The following is a 13,773-nucleotide window of genomic DNA, read 5'->3' as shown; positions in this document are numbered from 1 at the left end:
ATCGCGCACCTCGGCAATAGTCTTTGGTTGCTGTTGTTGTTGTTGCTGTTGCTGTTGGTTATTGGGTGGCTGTCGGGCTGTCGAGCTGCCGGGTTTGTGCCGTGTTTCTGCCGGAGTCGGTGGCTTTTTGGCGTTTACATGAGTTATGAACAACGCGCGGCAACTTTGGTTGCGGCAGCGAAGCTGCAAGCGGGGAATCTCGCTGCATGCCTTTTGGTCATTTTGGTTATGCGATGAAATAATTTAAATATTTGCAGGCAACCGCAGGAGCTGGAGCTGTGTGCACCCCCAAGCGTGTCTTATGCAATGACTGCTCGCTATTGGGATGCCACCTCCCTCACTCCACCCACTCCTCGTTCTCCCCTCAATACTCCTTCTTCACAGAATCAGTTGAGCCGTTGCACACGTGAGTTGCCCCTTGCCAGTTGCCAGTTGGAAGTTGCTAGTTGCCGGTTGCTAGTTGACAGCCCACGCGTGGCTCTGCCTTATCCCATTTACCACATTTACCATTTTTGGCTATCGACATCGACGAGCGCTGGCGGCCAGCCTCCAGCCTCCAAAGCTACAAACTACAACCTCCAACCGAGCCACAGTTGAACCACTCCTGCTACATCTGCTGTGGCTGCTGCTGCTCTGCCACTGATGAGGCAGCCCAGCTTAGCAGACGACGTCGACCACGACGACGACGCAGTCGCAGACGACGAAGACAGCCAAAGTTGCGCAAGTCTTGCCTCGCCAGCCCAAACGTCATGAGAGATTCTCAGATATATTTCATTTTTATGATTGTGTCTATTACCAGCAACCACGCACGTTTGCCTTATTTTCGCATACACTAACTGAAAAGAGTCTTTCTAATCTATGAACTGTTCTGTCTTTTACAAATTAAAGGTGAGATTTAAGAGGAGCCTTAAATAATATTAAAGCATGAACTTTGTTAAATCCAAATAACAATTTATAATGTGTCGTATGGTTAAATATAATATATAAATTATCATATGCAATTCAAATATATTTCGAAGAATTCATTTAAACATATCCACATTCTAACCAATATGAATATTTATTCTGTATTTATTTTAATATTACAAATATTTCTGTAGTTTATGCAAAATATTAGTTTAATGATCAAAGGCCTAAGCAGTCACGGCTAGTAAATTTATGATTTAATAACAATAATAAAAGTTTAGACACATCCACATTTTGCATTAAAATGTGTTTTAGGTTTGATATAGATTGATGCATAAGTTTATAAAAAATATTAAATAAATATGCTCCCAAATATCTTTTATACAAAGAGCGGGCTTTGTGGGTTCTTAATCTAAAATATCTGCTTCCAATATTATTCATATCTAAAATATCTGCATCTAATATTATTTGTTGCACTGTAAATCAAAGAACTGAAGAGAGCATTCAATTGTGGTTTAGTTAAAGTTGTGTTCGGTTTTCTTGTTTGCTTGTTGCACTCTGCTGTTGAGATGCTGTTGTCGTTTTGGTTTAATGTTTGCTGCTGTTGTCTCTAGTGGCAACATTTACGGCAGCAACATCAACAGCAACAGCTACACGGACAACAACTTTTGAGGTGTTGGTAATTGATTTTTGTAATATCTTAGCTGGAACTCTTTTTGTTGTTTGCCTTTTCTCGAAACAACAGCAAAGTTGGCAAACTTCCGAGATGTGTCTGCGACATCCGCCGCCGCAGCTTCAACTTCGAAAAAAAACAGCAACAACTACAACTAGAAGAGCTGGCGAAAAAAGGCGCGCAAGCGTGCGAATTCAATTGCTCAATTGCAGCTGAAAGCTTCGAGTAGACTTGCCGCTTCCCCTTCGCCCCTCCTCTGCTACAGATGCCCCCTCGCCCCTCTGGCTGATGTCCAAAAGCTGAGACGAGACGCCTGCGCAATGAGCTTGAGTTGTTGTTTGTTATTGTTGAGCTGCTGCTGCTCCTTTTTATCCGCGGCTTTTTATTGATTTCTGTGGTTTAGTTTCTTCCAAGTTTACAAACAACTATTTAGAGTCTATAGCTGCCTCTTTTATTGCCGAAAGAAACAACTTGAACATTTCTTATTGTCTTGAAAAATGACTCATTCGCTGTGTTGAATTGGTTTTCGGATTTTGGATTTTAGATTTTCGAATTTGGCAAGCGGCGCGTTTGCAAATCGTGGGAAATCAGTCGCAGCAATATGTGTGTGTGTGTGTGTGTGTGTAACTTTAACACACACCCGCACAACAAAGTGACGCCAACACTTGGGCCCATAGAGAATGGAGAGTCAACTGCAACTGCAACTGTGATTGCAATTTTAATCGCTTGAAGCCAAGTTTGCAAGCTTTGGGGCCAACCTTTCGAACTGTCATAATTGTAAACGCTGTCATTTGCTGCTCGTGTCGAGGCGCTAGATTCTATTAGTTTTACATTTCATATGCATTGCAATCTGACATTTGCCAGCCAGCTATCAGATAGTCGTCTTTCTGTATCTGTATCTCGAACTGTTTGCTGGCTGTTCCATTGCATTGTGTGACATGTCAAAGTCGCAGTCACACTCACAGCGGTGGTTGTTGTCGCCCGCGTGACACTTTACACACACAATAAATCAAAGTGTGCTTAAAATGACCACAAAAAAGAAAAAAGCAAAAAAAAAACTCAAATCGATTGCTAGTATAAATAGTTGAGATGGAACACGAGATTGCCTCATGATTAATTTACACATTTTATAAACAACTCGTTGTTTTATGATTGAAAAATGACCACTTGCACTTTGCGTTTGCTTAAGCAACTAATTTCAGTCTTAAATATGCTTTAATTGACCGATTGAATTTCCATTAGTGTAACACGAGAAATCATTAAAATCAAAGCTCGTTAATAAACCATAATTTCAATTGTATTATTTTTGGTCCAGGAGTCGGAGATGCCAGTTAGATACATTTGCTAGACGCATTAAGTTATAACAAACACTCTTGTACTCTATGAGTAAGGGGTATAAAAATTGCATTTAATATAAATTAAATACATGTTAACTTGCAATAAACTCAATTACAATTACAACCGCTTGGATTACGAGTCAATAAAACTAGGATAAAGTCTATAGAAATCTACTAAAAGTATAGCCAATACTAGTCTACTAATTTATGTGCTTCCCAGGGAGATCAAATTCAGCATTTCACGAGTTCTAACTGTAAGTGGTTTTATGAGCTGGCACCAATTTTAACACTCTCTCTGCCTATCAATGCTAGATAGATAGATAGATAGGCTTAGGAATCTGCCGACAGCATCAGCCATGAATAATGCAGTGAAGCCGGCACACACACAACTTATGCAAGATCGTTGCGAGAGATACTTCTTATATATTTAGTATATGTCACCTGTTGGACCCCAAAAAGTATTATCTAAATTTCAATCATAATTTCGCTGGCTGTGGCCAAAACACTTGACTTGGCATTTACATGCCAACATATTTAAGATACATATATAAATATATAGTATATGCTTAACTTATACACTACAACACGATTAAAGCCCACGCGATCTGTTGTTGAGTAGAGTGGAGAGAGAGGGGAACACGGTCAGGCTATTGTCTGAGGAAGAGATGGAAATGGAAATAAAGAGAGACCCAATCTATGCCAAAGATTTCAATGTGCGCATTATGCAAATTATCGCCCCGAACGAAGTTGAAAGAACTTGCCACACTGATCGCCTATCGACTTGTATCTCTTGTTGTTTCCGAGTCTCGATCAATAAAAATTATGTTAATTAAATGCCATTTCATTGATGGAACATAAAAATCCACACGCCACGCATGTTCTCTCTCTCTCCCCAAAGAAACAAAAAAAAACAAACTCGTTGCGGAGAAACTCTTGAGTTCATTCACAAAAATATAAACGTTGCGTGTTCTGTGTTTAGTCGCAAGTTTTGGGGCGCTCCTAAACATGCCCGTTAACAAATTCTTATACCACAAAAATTGAACTCAAGTCTCGAGGCTGCGATGGTCTCCAGCTGCGTCTGAACTTGGCCAACTTTTCAGTGACTCAGACACCAACTGACTGACTGACTGGACACAGCTTGCGGCTTGCAGGAGATGAGCCAAGTAAAAGTGTGCCAAGTGGCCAAGACTCCACACAACTGGCCAAGTGGCTGCGGCTTGGTCAACGGAAGTTTATTTGCCCGCATTTTTTCAGATGAAGGTCATGTGTTTATATTTATTTTTTTATTTTTACTTTTGTTGTTGTGCACTTTTGGCAACCTCAATCAATCAACGCTTAAAGCTTAATGAGCAGACAGCGAGTGGAAAAGATAGAGGGAGAAGTGAGACCTGCCCAAGGTAGCGCAATTCCAGCAGCCAGAGATCAATGTGAAACTCTAGAGACTCCTGTCAATTGCCTGCAAAAATTTCACTTGTCTCAAGAACCACAAGTCTTATGTATATCCCATCGTTTCTGCATCAAACCAAAAACGAAATGAAAAAAAAAAACAACTTTTGATTTATGCTTCTTGAACTTCCAGTCATTGACAATAAATCATCGTAAAGCGTTTGTGTCACGATAATCTGCGCAAACTGGTAGCCAATTAGGTGAGCAATTGTTGATAAACGTGGCCAATATGATTCGTAATGCCAGATACAAGAATCTTTAGAATTTATTGAGCCAGCGACTTCTGATCTTCGGCCTGATCGTTAGATGAGATATGGCAGCTCCAAAAAATATGGGTGAAGGAAACTCCAAGAGTGCTTAAAGAGATTTGTAAAATTAAAATTGTATATTATTTGTGACCTTAAACTATTTTGTCATAAACAGATTACTATTTTTGTTCCTTTATTATCTCAGATAGCAATCAAAATTTAGTCGACAAATTTAGTGAAATGATTAAGGCAATATTGTTACAAGAAAAAGAAAATTTTGCTTAGCATGTCCAATTTGGAAATGGAGTGTTTTATAATTCAATTACGTTATGTAACTATTATTTTTTTTATTTTTACTATTTTAAAATACTTAATCATTCTGATTGCACCTCATAATCGGATGAAGGCTTTATTGCATGGTTAAAAGAGACATAAGTAAAGATCGCTATCGAGAAGCTTATATCGATAAAAAGTTTTAACTAACAATATTAAGTATCGTAGAGCAAACTTTGTAGAGCAACGGGATTGGAACTTAAATAATACATATCAATTTTGTATAGACGAAAAGTACAATTTCAATTAGAAATGGAGAACTATCAATAGTGGGCGCAGTCGATATTCGACAATAGTCAATTTTGAGCTAGCTATAGTGTCGATATTGTCATCTGATATTGAATAGAACAAAAGTGTAATTATAACTTGTAATATTTTTAAAATTCCAAAAATACAAACTTTTTAATTATTATTATTAATTTAACATTGCAAATTGTAGCTTCGCTCTGCACAGCAGATCTTTAGCTTGTCAAGTTGTTTGCATTTTGTTATTCAATTGTAGCGGCACTCTCGGCATTTCCTATATGGGGCACATTGTCTAACAAAAAACGCGTCAAGGCAAAAACAGGCGACACTCACATTCGCTTTCGGAGTCGCATTCGGATTTGAAGTCACACTCATAGGCCGAGACACTCACCACATTTGGCGGTGTTTGGCGTTGTCTTGAAGTCGTTAATGTGTCGCCTTTAAATTGCAGCAGATTGAAAAATCGGAGTTGGGCTAGTTTTCGCTTTAGCTTTTTATCTGGCTATGTCAACGACGACGACGACGACGTCCAAGCTGGACGGTAAGCGGCTCCTGGCGACGGGCAACATTCAGCGTTCAACGTGCAGCGACAGCAACAGCAGTGGCAACTGTGGCAATGGGACAGGGACACAGCACAGGCATCGAGCGAACAGCCACTGGCCAGTTGCAGTTGCAGTTGCCGCCTGCTTGGTGTTGATCAAACGTAAATGTCAAAGCGAATGACAGTTTGACAAATATTGACGACGCGTCGCCACAACGCACCACAGCTCTGGAGACCAAGCTGAGTGTGGAGTTTGAACTGGATCTGGAAGTGCAACAGCAACCACAACAGCAGCAGCAGCAGCAACTGCAACTTGCAATTGGAACCTGCAACTCACGACTTGTGCTTCTGCAGCGATAAGCTGGCACATAGCTCCCCATAGGGTAATTAGTATTTAAGCTAAAGACTTGGCCTCCACTTGCCACGGGAGCTGCTAAATATACTCGTATATCTCACAGATATTTCTCAAGCGGCTTTGATCTGCACAGATAGCCGCCTGGTCTGCCTGCTCGACAAACGGACAGACAGACAGACGAATGGACGGACAGACAGACGGACAACGTTTGGTTGCCGCATCGTGGCCCACTTTGCTTGCAAGCCGCTTTCTGATTTGTATCTGCGAGATACTCGTACTGACATGCTTTTAGCAGCATTATAAACATTTTGTCTCGCCGTTGTTTTTATCCCACCTCCCTTCACCCCTTCAAAGTCAGCCGCTCTGCCGCCCCCACAAGCTCCCTCAGCGAGAGTTATGGCGCAACATTTTTGCTACTATTTGTCATCCAAAGCGCGGCATTCCACGAATCAGCAAATTTCGCGTAATTCTCGCATAAAAATAACTCATTTTCGTTTGCTCTTTAATTGCTTTTGATAAATCGCCGCATAATCCGCTTAAATATTTATGCGATTTTTATTGTACATTTATTTATTTTTCCCCCCTCTGCTTTTTGCACTGCATTTTGTGTGTTCGTATTCTGTTTTGCTAAATTTTCAGCGTACTAATTAAACAAAGGACACCACATTTTAAGCTTTTTCGAAATGTTTAAGACCTCGTATAAATTCGCATTTGTCTGGCAGTCAAGTCTTCCTTCCTTGACTGTAGCTAATTAGCGTGGGCGCCGGACACGCCCCTTCAAAACTGTCTAATGGCCAAATGGCTTGACTTGGCTATCCATCAAATGGGCGCAAATGTATCGCATCATCATTTCAACACATCACAGCCGCAGCATGCGGCCACATGTGCGGCATGCCACAACAGATTTTTCACTATTAATTCGGCATTAAATTTCATTTTGAAACGCAATTGCATTCAATTGAATTCAGTTTTTTGAAGTGAATTGAATTGAATTGAATTGGACGCGGCGCAAGCTCAGCTCAACTCTGGCGATTATTGATCAATTTTGTAGCAGAAATTACAACGTTGACCATTAAATTATTAACTTGGCCAAAGCCAAAACCAAAGCCTGGGTAAACCTGCTGTGCAACATGTGAGTCCGTCTCGAAGTTAATTCATTAAAGCAACCCGAAAATATCAAAACTGAATCCGAAGTGCGGCCTCGTCTATGGCTCCTTAGTTCAATTATAAACCAATTGAATTAGTCTTTGAATAACCAAGTGGTTCCTCTAGCTCGGACTCAGGCTCACTTTGATCTTTTGCCAATCCATCAATCAGCCAGAGCTAACATCCACATCCACATGGTGATTATGTAACTGAGGCTGCCAATTTTCATTGCCTTCTATTTTTTGTTTCTTTTTTGTTTGTGTTCATTTTGGCAAATCAAATGCGTGAGTCTCTCTTTTTTTTTGTATCCGACTTGGTTAATTATATGAAGTACTCACAGCATGATGTGGAATTTTGTGTTGTGTATGTAAATTAGGTTAATAGTTAATTGGGTAAACTTCAATTCCAAATGGATTACACAATCTTGTATTATCATCGCATTATGCAAGATTAAAGAGAATGTCAGTCGCAATTCTTAACAAGTAAGAAAGCTACATTCGAGTATGCTCGACTGTCAAAAAATCAAAAAACAGATTCTAAAATATACCGAATACTTGTAAATATTGATATTGCCATAAATAAAACTATATATAATATAAATATATACAAGATATACCAAATTGTCAGCAAAATCAAGTAAGCCCCAGGTAAAAATAATCGCAAATTTCATGAAATTTCAATTATGATATATGAGATACATATTTTTGTAAGTTTTATGTAATCATTTTGCATAGTATAAAATTGCAATTATAATTTTAATGATTTGTAAAATTTCAAGAAATACTTTACACCTACTTTTTTTAGTATTTACTTATTGAAGAGAATGTCATTTACACTTCTTGAAAAGATCACAAAACAAAATTTCAATTGCGATATCTCAGCTAAATATTTCTCTAAGCTGATCATTATCAACTTTGCTCCAATTTGAGTGCGTGTTTCTGCAATTATGTAGCTCTTCACAGTTTATAAAAAGCAAAAAAGGAAAACCAGAATATCAGGAATATTAACCCCTAGTTCAAGGGGTCATTGCGTGACAGGGCTTTATAAAGAACACTCTTGACCACCTTTGCCATGCTCTAAACGTATCCGGGCACGCGCCTCGTAAAAGAACATAAACTTCAACTTCATTGTCGACAAAATGCGTAATTATGCCGTGGGTCAGATAGAGCTAAAAAGTCAGACGCCTATAAAAACAGAGAACACAAAAAAAAAAAAAAAAACAACCCCGGGCACAATTTTGTGGCACAGTTTTAACACCTTTTTCTGGTCCGAAACACGCGCCAACTGCAAACAGTTTGCACAACTGGCCAAGAGAGCTTCTGAAATTTATGGGAAATGCGAATGGGAATGGGAATGGAAATGGAAGAGAATAGGTAAGAGTGTGGGCAGGAAAGAACTATATGCATTTTTATGTGTATATCTTCTCTTCTTTTTTTTATGTATTTTGACTCATCACACGCCGACTGTGAACTGAACTCAGGACACGCGACCAAGCGCATAATTTAATTTTCAAGGGTTCTGCGTTCCGATCGTTGAGGGTTGCCAGCGAGTGGAGGTGGGAGGAGGCGAAGGACTCATTGCGGCTAAAAAGGGACGTGCGTGTGACATATGGTTAATGAAAACGTTAACTGATGAGCTGTGGCAATGAGAAGTGGAAATGGAAGTGGAAGGTGAATGTGGAACTGCAGTCCAGAGAGAGAGAGAAAGAGAGAGAAGTCGCAACATTATCATTAATTAGACGGGGCATTAGGCGGAGTTCTCGCAGTGTGATAAATGTCTGCAGCTCGACGGCAAGTTTAGCAACGTTTATGTGGCATGCAACAGACGTAGTTTCTTGCCCCTGATAGCGCAATATCGATAACTCGATAGCAATGACTAGGCGAGCGTCCAACGCATCTTTAGCATGTGAGTCAGTTTTTTTTTTTTGGCATCGTGGGCTTTTTTATTGCCACTCGCCCGCCCATGTGCCACCACATGCTGCATGCTGATGCTGCATCATGTAGCACATCGCGTTCTCTTCTACTATTTGGGTTTTTTTTTGTCGCCGCTTCATGTAATTGCTCTTTGTTTGCCATTTGATGTCATGTTCTTCGCGGAGTCTCCAGTTCTGTGTAGGTTGCTGCTTTGCCTCTCCTGCTCCTCAATGATTGTGCAACACGCAATTGGCAATTGCTCATGCCAGCTGCTTTTCGCTGTTGTTGTTGTTGCTTCTTTCATTTGCGTTGATTTGCCGCCAACATTTGCATGGAAATGTGTACAACCAAAAAGAAACGAAACGCGTGTTCTTGCCTTTTGTTTATTGCCACTTCTCAGCCAGGTCGAGAGCCCATAACCATAACACCAACACCAAAAGCAACAGCGACACATTGCGTTTATTTTAGCCATACTGCTGCAAATTATTGCGGTTCCTTTTACCAATCCAACGGATGTGCGCAATTTAGACACCAAAACCTCTTGAATTGTCAACTTGCTCTATAAAAAATAATTAGCAGTTGCACAAATTTATTGTATTTAGCTTTTTTCAACTGGTAAATATCAACTTTGGTTACATTATAAAACGCACAAGAAACAGAAAGCAATATCGGAATTAGGCAAGATCATTTATTAATCTATGTTTTCCACTCCAAAACCTAGTTAAAAATATGTATGTATATAAATATATAAACAGATTTTATATAATTTTATATAAAAGTTATTTTTGAATTTCTAGAAATTGTTTTAATAAATTTGCAAATGGAATTAACATTCAGCTAGGGGCAAACCAACAATATGTTGGTACTCACATCACTCTTCATAATAAAGGACAGTCAATAGAATTAATTTCCATAATATTATTTAATGATTAATTATTATTAATATTTAATCATCTTCATTTAATTGTGACCTTTCTGTTCAAACGTTCACCAAAATGACAGAAATCCATACGACATTCTCCAGATATACCGACCTTAGTGTAAGATTTTTTCCGACCACTTGGTTCAAATTTACACCACTTATGCTGCTTACCGCTGAGGGGGCCATAACGCAAAGTCTAAAAAATTGCAAAGTAGCGCTTCAAAAACAATTGTTACGGTTAATAATTTCAAACACTTAACTTTTTTAAATAATCCCTGAGATTTTTTAATTCGAACAAATAGAGATATTCAAATGGACCTAGCCAATATGAATTGAATTAAATTATTCCCGAAATCGATTTGAGTGGCTCATTTTCATTGTAAGTACCGATGAACTGCAACATAATCAGAATTTTGTGGCAACATCCCACACTCCCTTGGACTAGTGTTAAATAAATGTTGCTGCCTGCCTGATTCGGTAGCAATCAATTTAATTGAGATTGATAGTCGCCAACTTCCGTTTCATTACACATTACATTCCGAAGAAGAATTGTCTTGGCCCAGAGCTCGATAGTTGGCAGCCGATAAGCAGAAGCCAGAGCCAGACTGCACAGTCTGCTGCGTGGGCTACAGGTTACCAAATGACATACGGACGCGATGCCACAGCGCAACTGGTGGCATCTGAAGATCGCTTGATCTCACTCGCTCCAAACTGAAGATTTATGAGCCGTGGCATTTTCTGAGTAACTCACACGTCGCACCACATGCATCATGCAGCATGTGGACGCTGTCGCATCTCACACATTTGCAGCGCATTGATTTTTGTCACTTGGCCAGACGATTGGCATCGCCACCAGCACAAGAAGAGGCAACGCGTGCCTGGCAATTAATCAAGCAGAGATGCTGCTGCTGCTAGAGAGCAAGATGAGGGATACAGACATAGGAAATAATGATTTCTGAATTGCAGTTAAAGAATTCAAGAGCTCAAGCTAAGTTCAAAACAAACGAACTTACAGCAATGATACATTTTTGACGCTATGAACTTTGTGCGTCTCTCAAAATTTTTAATTCTTTTTGATTTTGCTTTTACACAAACCAGACAACTCTGCTCCCTGCTGTACTTAATCGTATTAGATCTGATGGATTTTGTAGAACATCCTTATGGTATTTATTGGCTGATCGCCAACGCGATTATTACGAGGCCGCGGATAAATAATGACATAAGGCTCCGAAGCTAAGCCTACTCCTTCAGCAGCGGTAGCTTGTGCAGCAGCATCAGCAGTAGCGTCTTCCCCAGTAGCAGCAGTTTGATCAGCGGTAGTAACCTGCTCAGCAGCATCAGCATGGTCAACACTAAGGGCTTCTGCAGTAGATCCTGTATCCATAATTCCTTCAGCCTCATCAGTGGCGTCGACAGCTTCTTCAACATCAGCAGCAGCGACTGTAGAAGCTGCAAAAGTTTTTTCTGTCTTCACACCCAAATGTTGGCTGTATTGTAGTGGCTGCATCCCTTTACCTACTGCAAATAGTCGGTTTAAAGTTTGTTTTGAATTTTTGGTTTTCAAATTTCTTTAATGAAGATTTTCTTCTTTGATTTCTGTAAACGTTTAGAAGTCGCCTTACTATTCTCGCTTGTAACAACTAGCAATAAGAGCAGCTGAGCAACTGAAAGAATGCTTTTCAATTGGAATTTTACACGCTTCCGACTTACCTTTTTACTTTAAGAAATAAATCAAATTGACGTGTGCAATAAGATGTGTTCTTCCCGCCAGTGAAAAAGAATTGTCCACTCTTTTGAAGAAATGCTCAAGATATCGCGCTTTTACAGCGTTGCCAAACATTTAAAATATCGCAGCGATACGTATACCAAAATAATATTTGATCGAATAAAATAAAAGAGCCCATTAGTTTGTAGAATGGATTAAGATGTTGGCCGATTTCATAATACAAATTTTAATAAGCATGGAAAAAATTATAGTTGCTAGAAAAAACTGTCAAAACATTATTTCTTCTGAAATAAACCAATCTTAAGAAAAGAGAAAAAATTCTCCGAATTCGTCTAAAAAGCGATAGATTCTAAAGAACTTTCTGATGAACTCGCGTGAGTTGAGTTGACTCAGCTCAACCAGAGAGGGTGACATTGATAATACAACGTCAACTATATACGTAAGAATATCAGTCTGTTGTTCGTAGAGCACACCATCATTAACACCGGGCTCGTTTCTCAAGCCGAAGAAAGCATTAAATCTGTAAGCAGAACTATTGTGAATAAAATAGCAAATCAATATGGCCAATTGCTTACTGCTCACTCGGAGTTACTGCAAATATTGCCTGACCTCGACGCCGAGGTTTAAGCACTGAAATGATCACGACAGGACCATGAGGAATGCCAACTCCTCCAGCAGCTGGAGCAATAGCTTCTCTAGAAGTAGCACCAGCTTCTCTAGAAGCACCATCAGCTTCTCTAGAAGCAGCAGCAGCTTGCCGAACAATACCGGCAGGTTCTGCAACAGCACCTCTAGTCGCAACTCCTGCAACCTGAGCCCCAGCATCGGCAGCTTTCTCAACAGCAGTTTTAACAGATTTTTCTTTTTTAACACGCTTTTGACGAAGGCGTTGGCTGCGTCGACGTCGCCGTGGCTGCTTCACTTTACCCACTGCAAAGAGTTGGTTAAATTCGGCTTTAAAACAATAACAGCAGCTTCAGCAACATCACCTCTGGTCGCAACTCCTGCAACCTGAACCCCAGCAGCAGTTGCAACAGATTCTTCTTTTTTAACAAGCTTTTGACGAAGGCGTTGGCTGCGTCGCAGTGGCTGCTTCACTTTACCCACTGCAAAGAGTTAGTTAAATGGCTTTTTCTTTTTCAATTTCTTTTTTAATTATACTTTTTTACTTTTTCCAAATTCTGTCAACGTCTCCTAGTTTATTGTAGCTTGTCTGAAATAGCAATGAAAACGGTCGAGCAAGTAAAGTTTTCCCTTTGGAATTTGACATTTCCACATGGTTGCTTCGATTTACCTTTTTATTTTGGCAAATAAATCAAATTTAAAATCAATAAGATATGTATGTATGTATTAGAGGTGGAGAATGACGCAGACTATCGATAGTGCTTGATAGCTTCCATAAATTATCGACGATGGCAAGGAAAATCTTTCGTCGATAGTGCAGTAAAAGAAAATAATTTAATTAGTTTTTGAAATAATCCATATTTATTTAAAATATGAGAGTATAAAATTGGTTTTCCAATCTTTATCTGAAAATAATAAATAATTAATATTCGAATAATATGAATTTTTTATTTTTTAGGTTTACCTTAACTGCTATTTATATATTTATTTCAATCCATAATTTTGTACTCCTATTTTAAATATTTTTGTCCTGCTTTGCTGAAGACCCTCTCCGACTCTACGGAGATTGCGGGTATACAAAGATACATACATATTTGAAAAAATATCGACCACTATCGACGATAGCAATTCTACACAATGGAAACAATCAAAATGAGTAAAAAATTATATTGAATTGTAATATGATGTATGCTTTATGCAATACAAAACAAACAATTTAGTGGAGCTTGGCGAAGTTAATCCAGAAGTACAAGACGAAATCTTTGGAATTATGCGAATTATTACACCAATGTGTAGGAGTTGATGTGTTGCATTTGTTGTTGGGTGTTTTAATGAGATTTGGTTGAAAGGCCATAGG

The 13,773-nt window shown here is 39.2% G+C and overlaps 1 protein-coding gene across 4 annotated transcripts; it reads right to left on the bottom strand.

Moving 5' to 3' along the window:
• Positions 1-11,981: 11,981 nt before the first annotated feature.
• LOC117568509 (uncharacterized) lies at positions 11,982-13,056 on the bottom strand. 4 transcript variants are annotated; one of them, XM_034249209.2, is made up of 4 exons: positions 12,954-13,056; positions 12,782-12,898; positions 12,375-12,722; positions 11,982-12,324 (listed from the first exon to the last, which is right to left on the bottom strand). In XM_034249209.2, coding segments are annotated over exons 1-4 (501 nt in total). In that variant the 5' UTR covers positions 12,955-13,056; the 3' UTR covers positions 11,982-12,289. The 4 variants fall into 4 exon arrangements, with proteins under 4 accessions (XP_034105100.1, XP_034105101.1, XP_051859791.1 ...); XM_034249210.2 differs by having other exon boundaries at positions 11,982-12,312; XM_052003831.1 differs by having other exon boundaries at positions 11,985-12,312; positions 12,368-12,722; positions 12,962-13,047.
• Positions 13,057-13,773: the final 717 nt, after the last annotated feature.

The sequence above is a fragment of the Drosophila albomicans genome, chromosome 3 (assembly GCF_009650485.2).
Source record: "Drosophila albomicans strain 15112-1751.03 chromosome 3, ASM965048v2, whole genome shotgun sequence".
Lineage (NCBI taxonomy): Eukaryota > Metazoa > Arthropoda > Insecta > Diptera > Drosophilidae > Drosophila > Drosophila albomicans.
This window is presented reverse-complemented; position numbering and strand designations above follow the sequence as displayed.

Excerpts from the sequence above, each read along its gene's own strand:
- LOC117568509 (XM_034249208.2), bottom strand. Across the intron at positions 12,723-12,781 it reads TGCAGGAGTTGCGACCAGAG|TGGGTAAAGTGAAGCAGCCA; the intron begins GTGATGTTGCTG and ends AACTCTTTGCAG. Across the intron at positions 12,313-12,367 it reads GCAGTAACTCCGAGTGAGCA|ATTTAATGCTTTCTTCGGCT; the intron begins GTAAGCAATTGG and ends TTCTGCTTACAG.